This window comes from Marmota monax, unplaced genomic scaffold (assembly GCF_021218885.2).
Source record: "Marmota monax isolate L192 unplaced genomic scaffold, Marmota_monax_Labrador192_F-V1.1 WCK01_AAM20220418_F8-fsc00011, whole genome shotgun sequence".
Lineage (NCBI taxonomy): Eukaryota > Metazoa > Chordata > Mammalia > Rodentia > Sciuridae > Marmota > Marmota monax.
In genome coordinates this window covers 14,896,530-14,922,666 of record NW_026693082.1, presented here as the reverse complement: position 1 = coordinate 14,922,666, position 26,137 = coordinate 14,896,530, and the positions used below count along the sequence as shown (strand labels likewise).

Below are 26,137 nucleotides of genomic sequence, written 5' to 3'. Positions count from 1 at the left end.
CAGCATCCACTTATCAGAGAAAACATCAGCTTTTGGTGTTTGGGAATTGGCTTATTTCACTTAGCATGATATTCTCTAACACCATCCATTTACCTGCAAATGCCATAATTTCATTCTAAGCCTAACCCTTAAAGAAGGCTGAGTAATATTTCATTGTGTATATGTACCACATTTTCTTTATCAATTCATCTGTTGAAGGACATCTAGGTTGGTTCCATAGTTTAGCCATTGTGAATTGAGCTGCTATAAACATTAATATGGCTAAGTCACTGTAGTATGCTAATTTTAAGTCCTTTGAGTATAAACCAAGGAGTGAGATAGCTAGGTCAAATGTTGGTTCCATTCCAAATTTTCTGAGGAATTTCCATACTGCTTTCCATAGTGGTTGCACCAATTTGCAGTCCCATCAACAGTGTATGAGTATACCTTTTTTCCCACATTCTTGCCAATACTTCTTATTGCTTGTATTATTGATAATTGCCATTCTGACTGGAGTGAAATGAAAGTTTAGAGTAGTTTTGATTTGTATTACTCTAATTGCTAGAGATGATAAACATTTTTTCATATGTTTGTTGATCAATTGTATTTCTTCTTCTGTAAAGTGTCTGTTCAGTTCCTTAGCCATTTATTGATTGGGTTATTTGAAAAACATACAAATTTATTTAATATAAGTTTTATGTGGCACAAGAGCCCTTTTCAAGAAATGGAGACCTGTGGCTGGGGTTGTGGAGAAGCTATCATATTAACATCAATCTAACCTACTTGTTATAATTATATGGACTTTTATTTTATTCATTTATTTATATGTGGTGCTGAGAATTGAACCCAGTGCCTCACACATGCTAGGCAAGTGCTCTACCACTGAGCCACAACCATGTGAGGCACTGGATTTAATTCTCGGCACCACATATAAGTAAATGAATAAAATAAAGGTCCATCAACATCTAAAAAATATATTTAAAAAATTAGGACAAAAAATAATAATTATATTGAATAATCAATGTGTAAATCTATAAAATGTCAAAGTGAACAAAAAATTTTAATTTTATGAAAACTAAGTTGAATGTTTTAGGAATATTCAATGAAGTTGAATGGCTACAACTAAAATTATAGCTGAATTAAATGCAAGAAAGATCACTATAAAACATTGTGAGAACAATTTTTTGGCATTTTTTAATTTGTTCTTTCTAGATGGGAGAACAATTCTAGTAGAAAAATCTAGAAGAATTCTGCACCTAGGTTTCTCTAAATAATCTGAAATGAGAGATTATAGATGATACAGTAGCCTTTATACAGTAGGACTTGTTTTTTGAGAAAAGTTTCTGGGTAAGAGAACTCATACTTAAAAAGTTAAAGCCTTTGTTTGAAGTTTGAAGTTACAATAAAATATTTAAGGTATGTATATAGTATTTTTATAGTTCCCTACTTGCTTGACTGATAAAAGAACATCTACTATGTCTGTAGTTGTAATTATCCACAAGGATGTGAATCTGTTCATGGTATATCCATAATTGGTTAAGGAAATTTCCCAAAGTTTCTTTCAAGTGGGAAAAAAAAAGAGTTACAGAGACCCAGAGATGTCTTCCAAAATTGAAATATTAACAATCAATGCAGCTGAGAGACTGGCAGTTAATGAGCAGTAGCCTCTTTTTGGGAGGTGTGGGGGTACTGGGATTGAACTCGGGGACACTCAACCACTGAGCCACATTCCCAGCCCTATTTTGTATTTTATTCAGAGACAGGGTCTCACTGAGTTGCTTAGCACCTCTCTTTTGCTGAGGCTGATCACTTTGAACTCATGATCCTCCTGCCTCAGGCTGTGGAGCTGCTAGGATTGCAGGTGTCTACTTTCATGCCCAGCTCAGGCAGCTTTTATTGATTATAGCAAGAGGTAGTATAAACTGCTCTTTTATATGTATGAAGACACGAATGGGGTGACTCTGTTTTGTGCACAACTAGAGATATGAAAGATTGTGCTCTGTATGTATGTATGAAAAGATAGGATAGAGTAGAAAGTTTTGTGCCTCTCAGGTAAAAAAGTAGATTTGAATTACATAAAATAAGTTCAATGTGTATTATGTAAATCAAACGCTACAAATTATTGTATAAAAGAAGAAACATTTTTTTCGGAAAATCAAATTTTGTATGACAGAAAAAAAATACAAATTGGAATAAAATAAGATACTTTGAGATGAAGTGTAGAAGCAGAGTCAAAGGTTTGCTTTAAAATGTTACAGCACAGAAAAAAGAGAAGACTGGTGATATAGCTTAGTGGTAGATTGCCTGCTGAGCATGCATGAGGCCCTGGGTTTGATCCTCAGTACTGCCATTTACTCTCACATAAAAAAGAAAGAGAGGGAAAGAAGGGAGGGAAGAAAAGAGAGAAACTGAACAAAAAAATACTGATAATTGTAGAATCTGGGAAACATATATAAGAATGCATTATACTATTCTCTCTACATTTGTTATATTTGAAAATTTTTTTCTAATAACAATTTAAAACTCTAAAATGGAAGGACTAGTAGGTCTTGTAAATGCTTAGATGGTATTACAGGTTCAGCTTCTGTTTATCTTTCATTGGTGTTTTATTTATGTTAGTTACAAAAACACTATATAATTAGTTTTTTTGGCAGGGTACTGGGGATTGAACTCAGGGACACTCCACCACTGAGCCACATTCCCAGCCCTATTTTGTATTTTATTTAGAGAAGGGTCTCACTGAGTTGCTTAATACCTCACTTTTGCTGAGGCTGGCTCTGAACTCGAGATTCTCCTGCCTTGGCCTCCTGAACTCCTAGGATTACAGACATGTGCTGCTGTGCTCAGTTAATTAGTTAATTAGTTCTTAATAAGTAAGTAGCACTAGCTTTGGAATCTTCTAGAAGAGTCAGTTGTATCTTCTGTTACTTCAACACCCAGCATTAGTGATGGAATAAAAATAAACACAAGAACATGTATTTCATGCCCATAGGACACAGAATTCCTAATGCGGTCACAGAGTAGTGAAACACCTTTGACTATTTCTGAGTTGAAATATTTGGGACAAACACTTTCAGGGTGAATGAAAACACAAATGAAATGAACTTTTTGAGTATTTCTGAGTATATTTTTATACTGTGTACTACAATGAACAAATGACTTCTTGAACTAACATCTTATATTTTCTAGGAAGAACTGGAACTATGGTTTGTGCCTGCCTTCTTGCCTGTGGAATGTTTTTAACTGCAGAGGTAGGAAAGACATTACTTACTGTACACTGTCTGGTTGAACTTGCTGATTCTGAAACATCACTTGTAGAATGTTAAGATGATTCTTTGAATTATGGTGCTTAAGTGAAATTGGAGAGGTCATTTTTAGGAAGCCTTGTTTTGATACCTCCTGGTTTATTGTAGTATTTATTATGTTTATTAAGTTTATTATGCAGTTAGTAACTGTCCTGAGTACCTCTAGACTGGAGTGATATCAGTGAGGCACAATATTTAATGGAATACCAAAAATATCAATAATTAAGAAATATTACTGCAGAATTTTTAATTAGTAAAAATATCCATGATGTATATAATATCAACATTATTTTAAAAGGCAGGACTTGGTAGGGGCAGGATTAAAGTAAGAGAGGGAGAGCAAAGTTATGCAAATGCAAAAAACTCCAGGAATCAAGATGCTTCCTTCTCCTCACCACCAGTAACATGGCTTCTTCCTTCCTACAAGTTACTATCAGATTAATTAGATAAGTCTCCAAAGGACCTTGACCATCCTTAGAATTACTAAGTTGATAAAAAGTATTGTTTCCAACTCAAAACATAGTTTCCTCTGTATATTATTCTCTCTGCATAATCAATTTATGGAAATATGTGACCTCTGAAAATTTTTGAGGGGATAAGGTGGGCTGTTTCTACTTCTTAAAGCATAGTTTTCAGTTGTTTTACTGACAGGATCTTGCTGACAAGTTACACTTATAGGACACATACCCAACAACTGTGCTCATCTCTTGGCCTAGGCTACAAAAAGAAGCTCTGGGTTCTACAAACTTGCTCAGCTTTCTAATCCCACTTTTTCTGTTTTTTAACTTGAGACACACAGGTTTTGAAAATGGGTGTTCAATCCTTGCTCTCCATGGCCCCTTGGGGATTAGGGAAGCACCATGTCTGTTCTCAGGCTGGATTGGCTGGGCCAATGCCTGACCCAACAAAAATGAATATACAAAGACACAGCTTTTCAAATTATGGATCATAACAGTGAGTTGTTATAAAGTCTACTTATTGGATTATGTCCAGCATTTTTAATAAAAAGGAATAAGCAGAATAGAAAATATCAAAAAGTAAGCATTGTGTGTGTGTGCGTGCACACACACGTGTGCTAATATCATTAATGTGGGTTGTAGCTTCAAAAATTAAACATTTAAAAGCAGTTGATACAGAGCCTTAGCCTGACAGCTGGGGATCTGTGCCTTAGGTCTGTACTACTACTAACTGGCTGCAGTATCTCTACAGGTCACTTGGTTTTCACTTAACAGGCCACTTAACAGGTCACTTGGTTTTCATTTGACCTCAGTCTTCTCATTTGTAAAATGGCAGGTAGGAAGAAGTATTGTACCAGATGATTTACAGCTCTAAACTCCATGTGTAAATGAGTCTTTGAAATAGAGAAATCCTTGATATGGCTTCATTAATTTTGTTATTTGAGGTAGACTCTGTCCAAAGACTGCTAACTTAAGGAGATAGCATGCCCTTAGAAGCTTTAAGAATGCCTAACATAGAAAAGGGAAGAGTGCAGATGAACCATGGTTATATTGTCTGTCCCCTTTTCTGTAGGAAAGCCTTTATTTTTTTGGACAAAGACGAACAGATAAAAGCAAAAGCTCTAAATATCAAGGAGTAGAAACTCCTTCACAGGTAAGTTTTCTTTTTAAGAAGGAGAGTTCTTTGTGGGGTGGGTTACAATTGGTACCTGTTATTTGGTTTCATTTTAGACTCTTCTCCAGTGATCAGGCAACAACACTTGGGTGACTTGTCATAGACCTTGCTCTCTTCCAGAAGCTACAACGACCCCTCTGGTGCTATCTATACTGGCAAGCCCTGTGTTCTCCCCGGAGCATTCTCCTTTCCATTTCATATTCATGGTTGTTTACGGAACTCAGGATCTGATTATCCTTCGGAAGCTGGAAGGTCAATACCTAGCGTTCCAGACCCCTGAAGATTACTTAAAGTCACCAGCCTTTGATTTCCCTGTAAAGAGGAACCAAGTCTTTCACCAACTCCTCTAGGGCAATTGACAATTCATTGCTCATATAACATCACAAGGACTGTTTCTAGATGAATCCTCTGTGTGTGCGTGCGTGCCTACCCACAGCACATGCATGCCACACAAGAGAGAGAGAGGGGGGAGGGAGGGAGGGAGGGAGAGGGAAGAGAAGGTTGTATTACGAAACAGAATATAAAAGGGAAATAAACATTTTTCAAAAATTCTATAACATAGCAAACATTATTGCACTTTTACATACATTTCATTTAATACTTGTAACACTCATATGAAATGTATGCTATTATGCTATTTTTTCCTCTTAAAAACATTTTATTATGGAAATTTCCAAACATATACAAAAGTCCAGAGAATAATACAATAAATTCTTTTTTTAAATTGATTTTATTTTTTAAATACACAACAGCAGACTGCATTACAATTCTTATTATACATATACAGCACAATTTTTCATATCTTTGTATATAAAATATATATTCACGCCAATTCATGTCTTTACACATGTATTTTTTGCATTACAATTCTTATTACACATATATACCACAATTTTTCATATCTCTGTTTGTATATAAAGTAGGTTGACACCCAATTCATGTCTTCATACATGTATTTTGGATAATGATGTCCATCACATTCCACCATCCTTGTTAATCCCCTGCTCCCTCCCTTTCCCTCCCACCCCCTTCTCTATCTAGAATTCATCTATTCCTCCCGTGCTCCCCCTCCATACCCCACTAATAAATTCTTTTGTAATCATCATACCATGTTTCATTTGCCCCCTCCCCATTCTTCTCAAAACCCTGAGAACCACTCTCCATTCCTTCATTTTTTAAATCTGGATCATTTTGAAAGAAATTTATCATCAGATCATTTTATTCCACAAGCATTTCAGTATGACATCTAACAGAAGAACATCTTAATACCATTTATAATATCTAAAAATATTATATCTTAATAATACCTTAACAATATCAAACTTCTAGTTCATGTCTAAATTTCCATAGTTGTCTTAAATTCTTTTGCACTTTAGTTTACTTCAGTCAGGATCCAAAAAAGATCCACATATTCACTTGATTGTTATGTTTTTAGTTTAAATATTTCTTGCCTCTTTTTTATTCCTTATAATTTGTTTATACCAGGAAACAAGACCTCTATACTATAGAGCTTACAAAATTCTAGATTTTGTTGAATCATGCGAAGGACTTTATATTCATTATCTCATTTGGTATTCTGAATAACTCTGAGTAGGCACTAATATGATTCCCATTTTACAACCTGGGAAATTGAAGTTTAGCGAAATCAACATCTTGAACTAAGAGTCTTGATCTCTTGGATTCTGCAGCCCATTGTTGTCCATGTTGCCTTCTCTATATTGCCCTCAAACCAAGAGAAAACTGGTTGGGAATTCTTAAGTAGTTGTGGATATGGTTGTGAATGAGACTTTTTCTTCCAATAGTGATGGGAGCTGAATAGATGCCCTTGACCTTGTTAGTAGAATACTGTTACTACTGATTTTTAGATTGAGACAAAATAACTCAGCTTTACTACTACACTTTTCTTCCATAACAACCACCCCACCACTACCAAAAATAAATAAATAAAAGGGAAAGATAGGGCTGGGTTGTGGCTCAGTGGCAGAAAGCTTGCCTCACACATGTGAGGCACTGGGTTTGATCCTTAGCACCACATAAAAATAAATTAAAAAATAAACATATTGTGTCTATATATAACTAAAAAAAAAACTTAAAAAAAAGGAAAAGATAACCACAGACCCTAGGCTAAAAGTAATGCATGAACTTACCAAAGTCTAGCTCTAAAATCTGTAATGGCTCCCTGCTGCCAATGGCAGTGAAGTTTTAAGTTGCTACTCTTGGCTTCTACAATTTGATTGCTTCCACAATTTGGTTTGTGTGCATCTATGTCCCATACTCAGACACATTAGGACAGTCTGTTGTTTCCTAGCCTATCAATACTTTACACCCTCATTCATTGTCTCACATGGGTCCCTTTTCCTGTAGTCCCTTTCCTTTCCAGCATTTGCTTTTTCAGTTATAGTCTTTTGTGGGTTTTTGCTTTCCTGAGCTATATCCCCAGCCCTGTGCTGGGGTTTAGCTTAGTGGTAGAGCACTTGTCTGGCATGTGCAAGACCCTGGGTTCAGTGACCACACTGAAAAAAAAAAGTGGTGACTTTTGTATCTCCTTTAAAAGTAAGACTGTGTCTTGCCAGACTTCCTACCCTACACATCCCAAAGTGTCTCACCACTTTCCTGATATCTTCTTTGTACTGATTTCTTACTATGTGTTGGTTGTATTAAGTTCTGCAGCAGTGTGAGAGCAGCAATAGCTTGAAGAACCTGGTGGGTTAAAGCCTTTAGTGGAAGATGGAGAATCTGGTAGCAGGAACTTAGGGAATCTTAGCAGGAACTTAGGGAATCTCCTTCAACAATTCAATCCCTATACATCTCACTTTCCCCTTCTGCACTCATGCAGTTTCCCTAATATTACTTCCAAACTGGCATACACTCTGATTCACTCTGATAGCAATGTAAGGACTCAGGTGAATGTTTGGGAAGTTTCTTGTCAAGGCCCCGGGCAAAGACACCTCTGTTGGGTAGTAATTCTTAAACACCACCACATTCTGCCCCTGCACTGTGGGCCATTCTAGTGAATGCACTGCATCCACTCTCAGGTTAACTTGTGGGAACCATTCCCCTGACTGCCCTTCTAATGAGAAGTATGCTAGCCAGCTTTTCATTTCTGTGACCAAAATACCTGATACAAACAACTTGGAGGAGTAAATTGTTTTGTCTCACAGTTTCAGAGATATTAGTTCATGGTTAACTGCCTCCACTTCTCTGAGCCTGAGGTGAGGCAGAACATCATGGCAAATGGGTATGGCAGAGGAAAACTGTTCAGTTCATGGAAGCTGGGAAGCAGAGAGAGGAAGAAGAGCCAGGGATAAGATATAGTCCCGAAGGGCTCTCCCCCAGGGACATACCTCCTCCAACCCTGCCTTACCTGCCTACAGTTTCCACACCTCCCAATAATCTGTTCAGCTATCAGTGGATTAATCCACTGATGAAGTCAAAGCCCTCATCATCCAATCACTTCCCAAAAGCTCCATATCTGAACATTGCTGCACTGAGGACCAAGTCTTCAACACATGAGCTCTTGGGGAACATTCCAGATCCAAACCATACAGGAAGTATGGCACTTAATTTTATTAGCACATCCCAGTTGATTCATCCCAGAACTCTTCAAATCCTTGAAGAAAGATCCTTGAGCAACTTGCCATAGGGGAAGAATGAGACTGAGAGAATTCCAAGGTTTCCTTGCAAAAACAGAATTTGAAAAATGGAAAGTGAAGAAACTACCTAGCAGGGACAGAGATGAATGACATCTAATTTACTGCTGATATAGGGATGTTTTCCTCTGAGGACTTTTTGTATATTGTTCTCCCATAACTGGGAAATTACTCTCCACCAAACCACAAACCTTCCTCTAACTCAGTCATAAACTAAGCTTCTACCCCCATATTGATAATATTCTAGATGGTTCATTGATTAGTTACCCTTTCAATCATAAGAAGCCTGAGAACAAGAACTGGCTCCTTTCATATCACTTCTTCACAGCACTGAATTCCATCATAGATATTTAGTTGTAAGACCCTAGCATAAAAATACCTAGTTATGTGATGGCATACTGTGTTTCCTTAATTTCCTACTACCCTTAATAGGCCCTTTTCAAAAGAGAGAGGTTTTGATTAATTAGGAATTCTGACTGTAGATCTTTAGTTCTCATGTAATTGAGGCTTCTTTGCTTTGCAGAGTAGATATGTGAGGTATTTTGAAAAAGTGAAAAGTGACTACAAGTGGGATCTACCTCTAAGACAAAATTTCATTATAAAAAAATTCATCATTTATTCAATTCATGGTAAGTGCTTTATTTATAATTGACGGGTTGGGTAGGAGGGCCAGTGTTCCCACTACTTGGGAACATAGTTATATACACAGATTATTCTAACCCATGGCTGTATTTTTACATTTCTTCACACATGAACTCCTCCCCCTGGAATTGTCCGTTTTGACAGGCAGTGAGTAGTCACATTGACAACTCTTAGATGTCCCTCTTCTTCCCTTTCCTATCATCAGTTTGAAGAGAGAGGGCTCTATCTCTTCCCTTCACTTCCCTTCCCTTCTCTCCTGTTCTTATTGCTCCCTTGGCCTCAGCCCAGAGTAGACTTTTCAAGGCAGATCCTTTGGTGGAGGGAAGAAGGTCCTGTGAGCACTCAAGACTACTTCTTTCCCATACCCACCTCTGTTTCAGTTTCATCTTGGCAGAGGTGTCCCTATATCATTTTATCACCTACTTCTTTCAGCGACCCTTTTTTCTCATCACCAGAGTCTCTCCCTTTCTCCTCTCTCCTCTTCCTATAACCCTCACCCCCAGCATCTCCATAAAGATGTCTTAAATACCTGATCAGTAAATATGTATTTATTTATTGTCACATAACTATTGAGTACCTGTTTGGGGCCAGGTCCTGTGCTAGTGTTCCCTGCCTTTAAGGAGTCCCTGCGTGGTTGACAGAGGAAAGAAATAAGAATATAAAGAGCAGACCACAGTGTTAGAGTACACAGAGATGGGGTGAGTTTTTAGAAAAGCTTCCTAAGGGGAAGCACTTGGCTCCCTTCTACATGAAGCTAGATGAAAACGAAAAGGATTGGGAGAAAGTGGGGAGAGTGTCTTCTAACCCCCTAGCTGCTACCAAGTATTACCAGGAAGAACAATCCTTACCAACTTCCCAAGAACCAACTACTTGACTGCTTCTGGAATGCAAGGAGAGAGAAGCTATGGCTGAAAACCACCATTACCCAGGGAAGTTGGGAAAATTGTTCAGATTATCCATCTCTGGGATGTGAAAAAGGACAGGAAGCAGGGAGAGGAATGGGCTCCAACCCCACATCTCTTTCTTCACCCCCTCCTGTGCTTCCCCTGCACAGTTCATTTTCAGGGGAGGTGGAAAAACAGGAGATGGAACCTCACCACTCCACTGCCAGGGAGGCAGCAAGGGGGCAATGCTTCTGAAACTTTCAAGCAAAACTCTTAAACCAGCCAGATGGAAGACCATAGGAAGGTACCAAGTGCTGGCAGGGTCCTAGCATCCACCAATACAGCCTAGGCTGTAGTCTGGCCTTCTGAGGAATTACAAAACAAGATCTCATAATACTTTATTTGACATTTTGTCCAATTTATCAGAAATGAAAAAAGTCTTTGACATATAAATAAAAACTGCAGAGATATTGTTCATTAAAATATAAAATACTTTTTTTTTCAAATTATTTACAGTTTTACTTCCCCCAGGAATTTGGATGGATTACCACAAACAAATACATAGGTTTCTGGCTTTTGAAAGCAAACTCAATGTTCCTATGGAAAATTTTGATTTATGTTCCAAATAAGCACACTGCAAGCTCTCTTGAAACCCAGCCTGTCCTAACAGGAGACTGCCTGGGTACATGAATGAGCAACTGTTTGGGAAAAGACTTTTAGACTTCCAAGTCCACCATGACTGCTTCATGGCACCTGTGAGGGACAGAGCTGTAGTGGAGCCTAACACAGACCTAACTCAAAACCCCAACTGGAATCAGACATCACACAAGGAGAGATTCCAGGCTTATCCAACAGGTAGTAAAGATTGGGGACAGCAGTGCCTCAATCCCCTTCCTTTCCACACTCAGTGGGACCCACCAAAAAGATGAAGACTAATTTTTTTCTGCAGCATGAGAGGCAACACATTGTGCTGTGGGAGCCACTTCTTCCTGAGAAAATTTAGCTCTAACTACAAAGGGTCATGACAGCCTGTGTAATACCTGATTGTATACTCTGCCTTAATATCCTCTTTGTTATCAATGGGAATAACAGTATCTATACAAACCCTAGTACTAAACTGTTCCACACAGGCAAGAGACATTTAGTCTATGAAATTTTAATGATTTCTCCAATGTAAACAATGAGAATCATTTCTCAAAAATTTAAGCTTAAAAATATTTTTAATAAATTCTCAAATTTTATTTACTACCTTAGTCTGATATTATAAGACTGGGACTGCTCTCTTAATAATGTTTTGAATTTTATTTAACCCCATGGAGACACTGTTTATTTAAAGCTATAAGGTACAGATCTTGAGAACAGAGGAACTAATCCAAATCTATAAGCACTGAAGGTGAATTCTAGTGGGTTCAGTGGGCCAAGATGAAATGGAGAACTTTAAAGTCAAACTTGAGATTCCTCATGGAGACTTCCAGATAGAAGCTCAAGATTATGACCATAACTGGTCATTATTGTATGGGTTTTATTTGTAGAACAGACCTATGGAGGCCTATATGGCAGAGCAAAATTCTTCCTGGGCTCGTGTAAATACTCAGTTTAAACCTAACGAGATTAGTCTATTTTGGAATAAAAATAATCTTTGTGTAAGATGTGTGGAAAACTCTGAAATGAGTAATCTTTTGTCCAGAGCACCTTTCTAGAATTATCTCTACTTTTCATTGTCTTTAAGCTATTTTATAGCTCTTTTAAGCTGTGTAAAATTGATAATAATTCAAAAATAATTTTTCCATGCAAATGCAAATTAGTTGTATCAAGTGGAATACATCTATTTGTATATTCAGTACATCATATTGATTAATGTGTAGTATTTTGAGCCAACTATATGTAACATTTTATTGGTTTCTCATTTATTTTATGACTTAAATCCAAATTTTGATAAGTGTTTAAAAAAATTCAAGGTACATGGCAGTATTATGGCAAAGGGGGGATAATACATTCATATTTGTATATTTACACATATATAAAATTTGGAGGAATATATATTCATATTTGATTATACATGCAAAAGAATAAGAAGTTAATATGAGTGATTATATATTTGGGACTGAGGAACTACATAGGTGAAGAGTGGGTGAGATGGAGACCTATCACTTCATGCTATTTTTTAATTTTTAAGTTATGCAGATACTTTTGCATGAGTTTTCAATGTATGGGAATTTAAGGGCTCAAATCAATATTCTTTACTTCTCATGTGATAAGCATTTGACTTAGTTTAGTTATACATTTTACTGATTTCTTATAGACATCAGTAGAAAGTCTGCAATAAGAATGGGACAGAGGGAACTGACTGAAAAAAACATGATTTCTTTTTTTTTTTATTAGTTGTTCAAAACATTACAAAGTTCTTGACATATCATATTTCATACATTTGATTCAAGCGGATTATGAACTCCCATTTTTACCCTATATATAGCAGATTCACATCGGTTACACATCTACTTTTTTACCTACTGCCATACTAGTGTATTTTGTATTCTGTTGCCTTTCCTATCCTTTACTATCCCCCCTCCCCTCCCCTCCCCTCCCCTCCCATCTTCTCTCCCTACCCATCTACTATAATTCATTTCTCTCTCTTGTTTTTTTTCCCCTTTCCCCTCACTTCCTCTTATATGTAATTTTGTATAACAATGAGGGTCTCCTTCCTTTACCATGCAATTTCCCTTCTCTCTCTCTTTCCCTCCCTCCTCTCGTCCCTGTTTAGTGGTGATCTTCTTCTCATGCTCTTCCTCTCTATTCTGTTCTTAGTTGCTCTCCTTATATCAAAGATGACATTTGTCATTTGTTTTTTAGGGATTGGCTGGCTTCACTTAGCATAATCTGCTCTAGTGCCATCCATTTCCCTGCAAATTCCATGATTTTGTCATTTTTTAGTGCAGAGTAATATTCCACTGTGTATAAATGCCACATTTTTTTAATCCATTCATCTACTGAAGGGCATCTAGGTTGGTTCCACAGTCTAGCTATTGTGAATTGTGCTGCTATGAACATTGTTGTAGCAGTGTCCCTAGAGTACGCTCTTTTAAGGTCTTTAGGGAATAGTCCAAGAAGGGCAATAGCTGGGTCAAATGGTGGTTCCATTCCCAGCTTTCCAAGGAATCTCCATATTGCTTTCCAAATTGGCCGCACCAATTTGCAGTCCCACCAGCAATGTACAAGTGTACCCTTTTCCCCACATCCTCGCCAGCACTTGTTGTTGTTTGACTTCATAATGGCTGCCAATCTTACTGGAGTGAGATGGTATCTTAGGGTGGTTTTGATTTGCATTTCTCTGACTGCTAGAGATGGTGAGCATTTTTTCATGTACTTGTTGATTGACTGTATGTCCTCCTCTGAGAAGTGTCTGTTCAGGTCCTTGGCCCATTTGTTGACTGGGTTATTTGTTATCTTATTGTTTAATTTTTTGAGTTCTTTGTATACTCTGGATATTAGGGCTCTATCTGAAGTGTGAGGAGTAAAAATTTGTTCCCAGGATGTAGGCTCCCTATTTACCTCTCTTATTGTTTCTCTTGCTGAGAAAAAAACTTTTTAGTTTAAGTAAGTCCCATTTGTTGATTCTTGTTATTAACTCTTGTGCTATGGGTGTCCTACTAAGGAATTTGGAGCCCGACCCCACAATATGTAGATCGGAGCCAACTTTTTCTTCTATCAGACGCAGAGTCTCTGATTTGATATCAAGCTCCTTGATCCATTTTGAGTTAACTTTTGTGCATGGCGAGAGAAGGGGATTCAGTTTCATTTTGTTGCATATGGATTTCCAGTTTTCCCAGCACCATTTGTTGAAGATGCTATCCTTCCTCCATTGCATGCTTTTAGCCCCTTTATCAAATATAAGATAGTTGTAGTTTTGTGGATTGGTTTCTGTGTCCTCTATTCTGTACCATTGGTCCACCCGCCTGTTTTGGTACCAGTACCATGCTGTTTTTGTTACTATTGCTCTGTAGTATAGTTTGAAATCTGGTATCGCTATACCGCCTGATTCACACTTCCTGCTTAGAGTTGCTTTTGCTATTCTGAGTCTTTTATTTTTCCATATGAATTTCATGATTGCTTTATCTATTTCTACAAGAAATGTCGTTGGGATTTTGATTGGCATTGCATTGAACCTATAGAGAACTTTTGGTAATATTGCCATTTTGATGATGATAGTTCTGCCTATCCATGAACAGGGTATATTTTTCCATCTTCTAAGATCTTCTTCTATTTCTCTCTTTAGGGTTCTGTAGTTTTCATTGTATAAATCTTTCACCTCTTTCGTTAGGTTGATTCCCAAGTATTTTATTTTTTTTGGAGGATATTGTGAATGGAGTGTTTTTCCTCATTTCCATTTCAGAAGTTTTGTCGCTGATATACAGGAATGCCTTTGATTTATGCGTGTTGATTTTATATCCTGCCACTTTGCTGAATTCATTTATTAGTTCTAGTAGTTTCTTTGTAGACCCTTTTGGGTCTGTTAGATATAGTATCATATCATCCGCAAATAGTGATAATTTAAGTTCTTCTTTTCCTATTTTTATGCCTTTAATTTCTTTTGTCTGTCTAATTGCTCTGGCCAGTGTTTCGAGGACTATATTGAATAGAAGTGGTGATAGAGGGCATCCCTATCTTGTTCCAGATTTTAGAGGGAATGCCTTCAATTTTTCTCCATTCAGAATGATGCTAGCCTGAGGCTTAGCATAGATAGCTTTTACAATGTTGAGGTAAGTTCCTCTTATCCCTAGTTTTTCTAGTGTTTTGAACATAAAGGGATGCTGTACTTTGTTGAATGCTTTTTCTGCGTCTATCGAGATGATCATATGGTTCTTATCTTTAAGTCTATTGATGTGGTGAATAACATTTATTGATTTCCATATATTGAACCATCCTTGCATCCCAGGGATGAATCCTACTTGATCATGGTGCACAATTTTTTTGATGTGTTTTTGTATCTGATTTGCCAGAATTTTATTGAGGATTTTTGCATCTAAGTTCATTAGAGATATTGGTCTGTAGAAAAAACATGATTTCTAAGGACACATTGATAACATGGTGTTAATGACACAATTAAATGAAAACAGAATATGAATTGAGTAATTGAGAATGATTAATATATGACTATTAGATTATTTGTCAAAGTGAAATATGCAGGATGAAAGGAAGGGGAAAAAATCAATTGGAGGCTTCAGAAACCAAGTCTTTAAGGAAATGCTGAAGGAAGTGGGTCATTTGAACCAAAAAAGAGGGAACTAAGATTATTTATCTGTAGGGGCTGAGATTGTGGCTCAGCAGTAGAGTGCTTCCCTAGAATGAGCAGGGCCTGGGTTCGATCCTCAGCACCACATAAAAATAAAGGGTATTGTGCTGTGTCTATCTACACCTAAAAAATAAATATTTCTTTAAAAAGATCATTTATCTGTAAATATGTACTAAACTTCACAGGAATATTTGCATATAAATCTCCCATATTTTCGTAGAGGTTGCTGTAGGAAATGGACTTAAAATAGAGCAACAGGAATGTAGACATTTATTATTTAAAAACATTATGATTAGAAGTCTGAATAAAGCAATGCATTAGCAAAAAGGGTTGCAAATCACCTTCCCTAATTCTTTTTTTACAGAAAGGTAAGCAATGGGATTCTAATTCTTAGAAGCTGAACTACACATATTTTTCCTCTTTTTCTCCAATCTTAATAAATTCTGCTTTAGGAGACAGAATTGAGCTTGAATACTTGTTTTTCAAAACAAAATTCATGCAAGACCGAATGATCCAATATCACTATTATGGTAGCTTGGAAAACTTTTTCTCTTTTTAATCCATAAAGTTAATTGGCACGACATTACTCTTTGCTCTAACCATCATATCTTTTTACTTTTATTCAGGTGTTGGAAAAGGCAATGGAACTGATCTAAAAATACATATAGTAATGCATCGGAAGACTGTCTTTTCTTCTAGTTCCAGTAACTGTAGGGTAAGAGAAAGCAATGATCCAAAAATTCTGGTGTTTATTTTAAAGCTCAATGTCAAATCAGCCTGTTGACCTGCCCAAATCATCACTCACCACAGAGAGATGCCCTGTTGCTTTCTGGTTACCACCTAACCTGGTGCTTGGTTTGGATGCAAATTAGAAATAAGTGTACTTTTTCAGAGCATTTTCCAGAATTTTAGCCAGTTCAGAGAGTTGTTTTGCTTTTACTTTTCCATAAATGTTAAGCTTACTCCCAGAAATCTGTCAAGATTTGAATTCATCTATCTGGTCAGCTTTTGCCATGTTATCTTCTTGGTAATTTTATCTTTTATTGTATAGAACTGATTCTCAAAATTTAGTATGACTGGGAGCTTGTAAAGAGGCACATTTTTTTAGATTGTACCTCCAAAGTATGATTCAGGAAATCTGGAATGGGGCCCAGAAATTAGCAATGTCCCCAGTAATTCTAACTCACACGTTCTATGGAGTGGCATCCTGAGAGTATACAAGAGTATATGGAGTACACAGAAACTTCTTTACCCAAAGCAATGGGGGCTGAGAGGCAAGGTTTAGCTAAAATGTAAAAGAAATGTTTAAGATTATAGACATTTTCTGAAACAATAAGAAAGTTTCCTTTGTGGATCTAAGAACATAAACTTTTAGAATCCCCTCCTGGGTTCTTGTTTCAAGTTCTTTTACCAACATTATTACCCTTTCCAACCCTACTTTAAAAATTTTTTTTCCTCCCCTCACTGGGGGCATTCACCTAGGCCTAATCCTTAGCTTTCTGTTCTTTGTAAATACTCTATTCTTTTTTATAATAATTATTAATGCATATTAATTGTAAAAATTGGTGAGTTTCATTGTGACATTTCCACATATGCATATATGGTATTTTTATCATGTCCACCCTCTCTTCAACTCTCTCTTCCCCTCCCCTCTTCCCCTTCTCCCTCTGGTTTCCTTTCCTAATAGTCACTCTTCTATTTTCAGGTCACTTTTTTTTTTCTTTTCTAGTTTTCACATATGAAAGAAAACATGTGATACTTGATACTTGTCTTTCTATGTCTGGCTTATTTCACTTAAATGATATCCTCTAGTTCCATTCATTTTCCTGCTTATAACATGATTTCATTCTTCTTTATTACTGAATAATACTCCATTGTGTATATATACCACATTTTCTTTATCCATTCATCTGTTGATAGGCACGTAGGTAGATTCCATAGCTTGGCTATTGTGTATAGTGATGCAGTAAACATGGGTATGCAGGTATCTCTTTTGTATGCTGACTTTATTTCCTTCTGATATATACTCAGGAGTGGGATAGCCAGGTCTCTTTTTAGTTTTTTGAGGAAACATCATACTGATTTCCATAGTAGCTGTATGTATGTCCAGCTCTACCAACAATCTGTGTGTTCCTTTTTCTTCCTATCCTCACCAGCATTAATTTTTTGTATTTTTCATAATAACCACTCTGACTGAAGTGAGATGGAATTTCAATGTAGTTTGGATTTGCATTTCAGTGATAGCTAAAGATTATGAGTACTTTTCATATATTTATTGGCCATTTGTACTTCTTTTGAGAAGTATCAACCTCATTTGCCCATTTTTAATGTTGAATTACTTGACCTTTTAAGTTTTTTGAGTTCTTTATGTATTCTGATACTAATCTTCTGTCAGGTGAATAGCTACTAAATATTTTCTCCCACTATATAGGTTGTTTCTTCACTCTGTTGATTGTTTCCTGGCCATGCAGAAGTTTCTTATGCTGATGCAATCTCAGTTGTCAATTCTTCCCTTTGTTTCCTGAGATATTATAATCCTATTCAGGAAATCATTGTCTATACCAATCTCTCAGAGTGTTTCCCCTATGATTTTCCTTTAGTAGTTTCAAAGTTTCAGGTCTTATATTAAGGTCTTTGGTCTACTTTTAGTTGATTTTTATACAGGATAAGATAGGGGTCTAGTTTCAACCTTCTGTTCTTGTTAAAGTAAAGAAATAACAACAAAAAAAACTAGGAATTAATAGAATCAAGGAAGTTTTTTGGTTATCTGATAAGTGGATATTCAGTTTTCCAAGCACCATTTGTTGAAGAGTCTGTCTTTTCTTTAACTTATGTTTTTAACATCTTTGTTGAGAATCAGATGGCTGTAGAGGCATGGCTTTATTTCTGGGTTCCTTATTCTATTATATAAGTCTATATGTCTTTTTTATGTCAATACCATGCCATACAGTGATTCTACATTTTGAGATCAGATATTGTGATGCTTCCAGCATTGTTCTTTTTGCTCAAGATTGTTTTGTCCATTCACAGTCTTTTGAACTTCCAAATGAATTTTAGTGTTGTTTTTTTTTCCAGTTCTGTGAAGAATGTCTTTTTTTTCTGTCACTGGAATTTTAATGGGGATTGCATTGAATTTGTAGATTATTTTGGCAGTGTGGCCATTTTAACAATATTAATTCTTCCAATATTAATAATTCCATGAACATAGAATGTCTTTTCATCTTCTAATGTCTTCTTTTAATTTCTTTCTTCAGTGTTTTATAATTTTCATTGTAGAGGGCTTTTCCCATTTGGTTAGGTTTATTTCTAGGGTTTTCTTCTCTTTTTTTCCTTTGAGGCTATTATACATGGGATTGTTCTCTTGATTTCTTTCTCAACAAGTTCATTATTGGTGTATAGAAAAGCTACTGATTTTTTAATGTTGATTTTGTCTCCTATTACTTTGCTGGATTTGTTTATTAGTTCTAAGAACCTTTTAGTGGAGTATTCCAAGTATAGAATCATATCATATGTAAAGAGTAGTGATGTAACTTCTTCCTTTCCTGTTTATATCCCTTTTATTTCTTTCTCTTTCCTAATTGCTCTTGATAAAATTTCAAGTACTACATTGAATAAGAGCAGTGATAGTATATACCCTTTTCTTGTTCCTCATGTTAGAGGAAGTGTTTTCAGTTCTTCTCTATATAGTATAATGTTGTCTATTGGTTTGTCATATTTTGAGGTATGGTCCTTCTATTGCTATCTTATTCAGGGCTTTCTTAATGAAGGGCTGTTGAATTTTATTGAAGGTTTTCTCTGCATCTGTTCAGATGGTCATGTGATTTTTTTTATCCCTGACTCTATTTATGTGCTGTTTAATATTTATTGATTTGCATATTTGAACCAATCTTGCAACCCAAAAATGAAATCAGTTTGATCATGGTATATGACCTTATTAATGTGCTATTAAATTTAATTTGCAAGTATTTTATTGAGGATTTTGCATTATCAGGGATATTGGTTTATAGTTTCCTTTTTGTTGTTGTATTGTGCCCTTCTCATGTTTTGGTAGCAGGGTAATACTTACTGGTTTCATAGAATGGGTTTGAAAGGGATCCTTACCTTCCTATTTTATGGAATAGTTTGAGGAACATTGATATTAGTTCTTCTTTAAAAGTCTGGTGAAATTCAGCAGTAGATCTGCCAGTCCTGAGCTTTTTGTTGTTTGGAGACTTTTTATTCCTACTTCAAACTCACTGCTTATTATTGATCTACTTATATCCTTTGATTCAATTTTGATAGGCCATATGTGTCCAGAAATTTGTCCATTCATCTAGATTTTCCAATTTGTTGGCATTTAGCTTTTCAAAATATTGCTTAATGACCCTCTGGATTTCAATAGTATCTGTTTTAACACCACCTTTTCCCCTCTAATTTTACTTACTTCAGCATTCTTACTCTTTCTTTTGGTTACTTTAGTTAAGGGTTTGTTAATTTTGTTTTATCTTTCAAAAATCAACTCTTTCATCAATCCTTTGTTCTTTTGGTCTCTACTTCATTTGCAAATACTCTTTTCTTGGTTTTACTCATCCATTCCTCTTCTTTAAAATATCATTTGTTCTTTGAGCAGATATTTGAGCATCTTCTGTGTAGTAGATACAAGAAAGACAACAAGGTCAATCTGTATCCTAACAATTTATGCACATTAATCAATTATGATTTATCAATCATGATTTATCAAATGAGCTTTTTCACTGTTTCTGCAAATGCCACAATATACTTCCTCTCAGGTCATAAAATTTGATATTGTCTTTGAGTCTTTATTTGCCTTGGCCCCCCAAATCCAATTAATCACCAATTAATCACCAATGCAGATTCTATCTTTGAAAATTCTCATTACTTTCTCTTCCTTTATGTTCCCACTGCCACTTCCAAGGTTTCTACAGTAGCCTTCTTGCCCTTTCTCCTTATGCAATACAGTGTGTGGAGTTCTATAATATGTATCCAGAAATACTGCTCTCATTTCAAAAAGCTGTAGGTAGAGAAGAAAACACACAGTATGTCTATGGTCATGCCAGGTAACATATTTGACTAAACATTTCTATCTGTGAAATAAAGATCACATCTAAGTGTTGTGAAAATTAGAATTACTAAATAAATGGCATATATGATAATTATCAGGTCACCTTTTTTTTCAAAGAGAGAGAGAGAGAATTTTTTTAATATTTATTTTTTAGTTTTCGGCGGACACAACATCTTTGTTTGTATGTGGTGCTGAGGATTGAACCCGGGCCGCACGCATGCCAGGCGAGCACGCTACCGCTTGAGCCACATCCCCAGCCCATCAGGTCACCTTTTGTCACACAGGAAATGATGCACTAGTTTGCTACAACTATACTCTTATTTCCCTGGCTCATGAGTGCTCAAGATATGATATCCCTAACATACCTAAGCTTATTTGTATCAATAACTTGACCTATAGACTCCATTTGAGTAGCATGGGTCATCCCCTCTTGGAACATGACTCTAATTTCTACTTCATATTTTTGCTGGTCTTTCCCCCCATGTTCAGACTATTCTTTTATCCCCATCTTTTCATGCCCAACTCAAGTTCTACCTCCTTGGTGAAGCTCTCTCATTCAATATCTCCTGTTCATACCCCTGTCTCCACAATGCTGAACAGTACACGCAATCTTCATATACAGCTTGACACTCAATTATTTATCATTCTAGTATTGTTCCTTATATATACAACTCCTTGAAGGGACAGAATCTGTGCCTTCTGTATTTTTCAAAGGGACTAATATAGACCATTCTTAATGTGGATGCCATTATTATATGATGAAAAAATCACTAATGAAGAAATACTTAATATAGTTTCAAAGCTTCCCAGAAACTTGACCTATCTTTGGTCACTCCATCCATCAGCCAGCAATGGACAAGATCTTTGATAAAACATCTGCTATGCACTGTTTTTTGAATAACAATGCCAGCTTTAAAATTTGGCTTCATAGTACATTCTTAGAAGAGGTCTCAATATATGAAAATCAGATGATATACTTTAAACAGTATGTTTATACTTGGTTAAACTCTAGTAGAAAATCAAATACTTTGCTCTCAACAGTGCCTCATTCTAACTCTCAAACAGGTAGGGATAGCTCAGTAGTATCGCAGCTTCACAGAAATGATGATTAGCATTTACTTATACATGAAATGACTGGGCTATGAGACCAAGAGTACTTGATAAGTTTAGGAAGTCTGGGTAAGTGAAAACAAACTTCATTATTATACTTATCATCAACTGGGTTCTTGGTTCTGAATTTCATGTGTTTATTCACAGATATTTCATGACATTGAATCAGACAGAGTAATATTTATTATAATCAACAGTCCAGTTCTGTATGATGATGTGAAAGTGCAGTTTTTCTCCACAGTGAGTAATCAAGAAACAATCTCTGCCATTGTTATTTTCTGGTCTTTTCAGTGATTTTTCATTTTGGATTTCCTCTGCTATAATTCCCAACAGGGGAATTGATATTGATCAATGGCCAGGGTAGGGGAGAAAAACAACAAATCAAATCTACAACAAAAATTTGTAAAAGAAGAACATGTAACTTAAAGGTTTTCTTGTTCATTCTTTTTTCTAAATTCTATACAATTTACATATATTAATTTTAAAATTTAAAAAAGTACAAAAATCAAGATGGTAAAAAAGTCCTAAAGGTATGTTTTACTGCTAAACAGTGATCATATTTTTGTTTTATTTTTTTGAAATGCATTGTTGTCAATAATGTACAAAATATTTTAAAGTGAGGGAGACTCTACCTTCCTCTGAATTGATTCATGATATAAGCAGTATGCATTAATCTAATATTTATGAAAAATGATAATGCTTTCCATTGCCATTACTCTGAATATCATGAGTATATAATATTATATCTGATTATTATTATTATTATTATTATTATATCTGAGTATTATTCTGTGCATAACAAATTTCTATACCTTGCTAATTTCATTTTACTATCAAATCATCAAATATAACTTCCAATAAGTAACTATGTTGGTAGATTTAGAATTTATTCCCTGTGCTCTTTTTTATCTCTTTTTTTTCCCTGTTGGAAGAGAATCTATTAAATATTAAAATGGTAAATGTGTTGAAGCAAGTGACCTCGATATTTCCTGTTCTGATGGTTGCCCCTTGATTAATGGGGCCACTCTTGAGTTCTTGTTCAAATAGCAGTTGCTGAGCAGAAACAGTAATGTAAAGCTCACTGGCCTGGGGGTCTGAGTAATATCCAGCTTTTGTTATTATTAAAAGCCATGACATGAAAGCACTTTTTTAAATATTTTATTATCATCAGTATTGGTGGTTAATTATTCAGTGTAGCTGTTCCTTCTTTAAATGAATATGTATTGTATTTTTCTCTAATTTGGTCTTGAGGTTTCTCTCTCTCTGAAGACTGGCTATAAATTCTAGCCTTCTTTTAATGAGGCTCCATGTTAAGTGGTTTCGGATGTTTACATTGGGTTTTTCACAGAATATTTATTTATCCTGGGACATCCTTATGCTTGAGTGTCTGGTGACAAGGTGTCCCTCTCACAGGAAACTTGTCTATATTGGCAAGCACCCCCAGGATTCATGTCTGACATGTCCAGTTTATTGGCCACTCCCTAAGACAGCCCTGAGGAGAGGGTTAGATTCAGTTGTGTTGGTCAAATAAAACAGAGAAGTCCACACAACAAAATACATGAAGTAACAGAAGCAGTTTTTTATTACTTACAGATCCCAGAGAGAAGAGTGAAGCACACCTTACAGTGCCAAAGGGAAGGTGGGAGCCAAGGACATGTTTGCTCAACCAGCAGAGAGGAGCAATAGAGAGAAAAAGAGACCTGAGGATCAAAGACTTTATTGGGGTCCAGAGTATAGTTTTTCCTTGTAGTTTTTCTAATTGGAGTGGGCTTAAAGCAAACAAGTATAAGGTCCAAGAAGTCACACACCGTGACTGAGAAGCAATCTCTGTGGCATATCTGCACAGGTCCCCTGGAGTATGGGGGTCAGTGGGGCAAGTTAAGTGCATTGTGTCTAGCTGTCCCATAGGAAGATGGTCACCAGGAGGTAGCTATGTAAGACAGATATCTGAATTGATTACATTGAGGAACTGGGAGTAAGCAGAGAACTGGAAACTGTCAATAATAATGGAGCCCGGCTTCTCATATGAGAAAGTCTGACATTTAAAATGATGCCAAGGCAAAATATTTTAAGAATTCATTATGACATGTTTGCATATAAATAGGCATGGTCCTTGGTAGATTCTGTTTAGCACCATCTAATCCAGTTTAAAAGACCAGTGTGTAAATTTATAAATATCTATCAAAAATACATTTTTCTAGAAGGGAATTGCTATTATATAGTAATTCTACATTTAACTTATTGAGGAACTGTCGAACTGTTTTCCACAGTGGCTTGCAGCATTTTACAGTCCCACCAGGAATATATGAGGGACTCCAATTATCTGCATCCTCACCAATACTCTATTTTTGCTTTTTTTTTTTTTTCAATCAGTGATATTAGTGGTGTGAAGTGTTACCTTATTGACATTGTGACTAAGAATCAATTAATGCACTTGCTGGCTATTTGGATATATTCTCTGGATTATCTTTTTTGTTGATTTCAAAATTAGTTATATATTCTGGATTTGAGACCTTCATCAGATATGTGATTTGAAAATATTCCTTTCATTCTGTGGCTTATATTTTCACCCTGCTGATGGAGCCCTTTAATGCATAAAGGTTTTAAATTTTAATGAAGTTCAATTTACCTATTTTATTTCACTGCACTATTTTGGACCCTTATGTTTTCATTCAAAATACCAACAAAATAAAGATAATACATTTTCAACACTTAAAAAATACATTCCTCAAAATGTTTGATAAAAACAGAGAAAGCAACAGCATTCTTTTAAGCCTCCTTCTTTATATCTTAAGTGTATTGTCTTAGATTGTAGAGTGCTGTATACTTAATTGCTACTTTATTTGATAAATATATAAAGGAAGGAATTTTAATCCCTCCAGAAACATTAGTTTGGGGTATTAATTTTATTATGAAAATAACTTTCTTTTCTTTAACTATGTCTTTTTAGGATCTTCCTAAATACTATGACAACTGTTGTTTTTTTTTCTGGTTTCACACATCTTTTATAAAAAATAACAGGTAGGAATATAATGTAATCCAGTCAAAACAACTTAAGTTTCAATGTGTTGTATAAGGTGTAATGGCAAGTGTTTGCCACTGTTTTAAATTTAATTTACAGATTTAAAAAAATTCTTGAATCATTCAAGTCAGAATTCTTCATTGCCTTGTTCATTTGAATGTGGTTATTTAAAAAACACAGCTGTTCTTGAGATTCACAGTTGCATTAGCCTTAAGTTTTGTGCTACATGACTCCAAGTTAAAATGTGTTACACTTGGATCTTGAGCGTGGTTATGGACTCCTCCTGTGAAGGTTAATGTGCATCCAGTACACTGAACATAGCAGGCACTCAGTGTTAATGGCTGATCACAAATTCTATGCTAAAGTGTAATTAAGTAAGCCAATTGATGATGCATGCCTGTAATTTCAGTGACTTGGGAAGCTGAGGCAAGGAGTCCAAGCTCGAGGCCAGCCTCAGCAATTTAGCAAAACCCTTTCTCAAAATAAAAATTGAAAAGAACTGGGGTAAAGAACCCCTGGGTTTAATCTCCAATACTCAAAATAAATAAGTAATCAAGGGAGCTAGTTTAAAATCTGATTGGCAATTTCTATCTAGAGAAGTTATAAAACACCTTTAAGTATTACATAAGATGGCTAAAATAAGTCTCTTCCCCCCTCCTTTTTTTTTTGCTAGGAATTGAACACAATTGCATGCTAGGCAAGTGGCTATACCTGCTGACCTAATAGTCTCTCATTTAAACATGAGCTTCTAATATCTAAATTGGGAAACAGTTTTTTTAATTTATTAATTGGATTTGAAGATTATTATTCCAATGAAATTTGTACCACATCTGAAACTTACTCCTGAGTCTAGAAGTTCTCCATTTTAAGCAGTATTTCCTGTGGTGATGAGAAAAAAAAAAAAACATAAGATTTTAGGTAGTACCAAATTATCCAATACAAAAGGAAAAATAACTACTAAACTCATTCAGGTTATAATTGGAGAAGTGGTTGTGATTGTAAGTGATATGAATTGTTCTTTTATCCAATCCTACTCTTTCTTCAAATCTGAACTGGATATAATAACGCCTCAAGTCTAATAAGACAAGAGTAAATGGAATGTGTGGTCTATGCACTTGTGATACACACATTTAGATCTTGAGAGAGTGGACTTTGGATATGAAGGAATATTTTTTAAAATATTTTTTTAGGTGTAGTTGGACACAATGCTTACAATGCTTTTATTTTATTTATTTATTTTTATGTGGTGCTGAGGACCGAACCCAGGGCCTCTCACATGCTAGGTGAGCGCTCTACCGCTGAGCTACAACCCCAGCCCCCTGAAGGAATATTTTTACAAATATTTTTCCTGGGTATATGCCAACAATGAACTTTGACTCCTAACATGAGTAAAGTCCCTCCAATAGAGAGAGTTGATTTTAATCTCATTTCCCGTTGTTCCTCAAAAGTGGTTCTTGCTAAAGGATACAGTTTTCAAACTGTCATATTTATATTATTAAAGAACTAACACATTAAATCACTTTTATTCTCACTTTATTATAAGTTTCTACAGAGAGCTATC

General features: G+C 35.7%; 1 protein-coding gene across 1 annotated transcript in view; it reads left to right on the top strand.

Annotated features, from left to right (window-relative positions):
• The window catches only part of LOC124099008 (phosphatidylinositol 3,4,5-trisphosphate 3-phosphatase TPTE2-like), a 45,832-nt gene that overhangs the window by 19,156 nt on the left and 539 nt on the right, over positions 1–26,137 (top strand). Inside the window, exons 10-15 of the mRNA XM_046453963.1 lie at positions 3,169–3,230; positions 4,815–4,895; positions 9,090–9,195; positions 16,009–16,097; positions 21,702–21,794; positions 24,505–24,575. Coding sequence (XP_046309919.1) covers positions 3,169–3,230; positions 4,815–4,895; positions 9,090–9,195; positions 16,009–16,097; positions 21,702–21,794; positions 24,505–24,575 — 502 coding nt within the window. The remainder of the gene's footprint in view (positions 1–3,168; positions 3,231–4,814; positions 4,896–9,089; positions 9,196–16,008; positions 16,098–21,701; positions 21,795–24,504; positions 24,576–26,137) is intronic.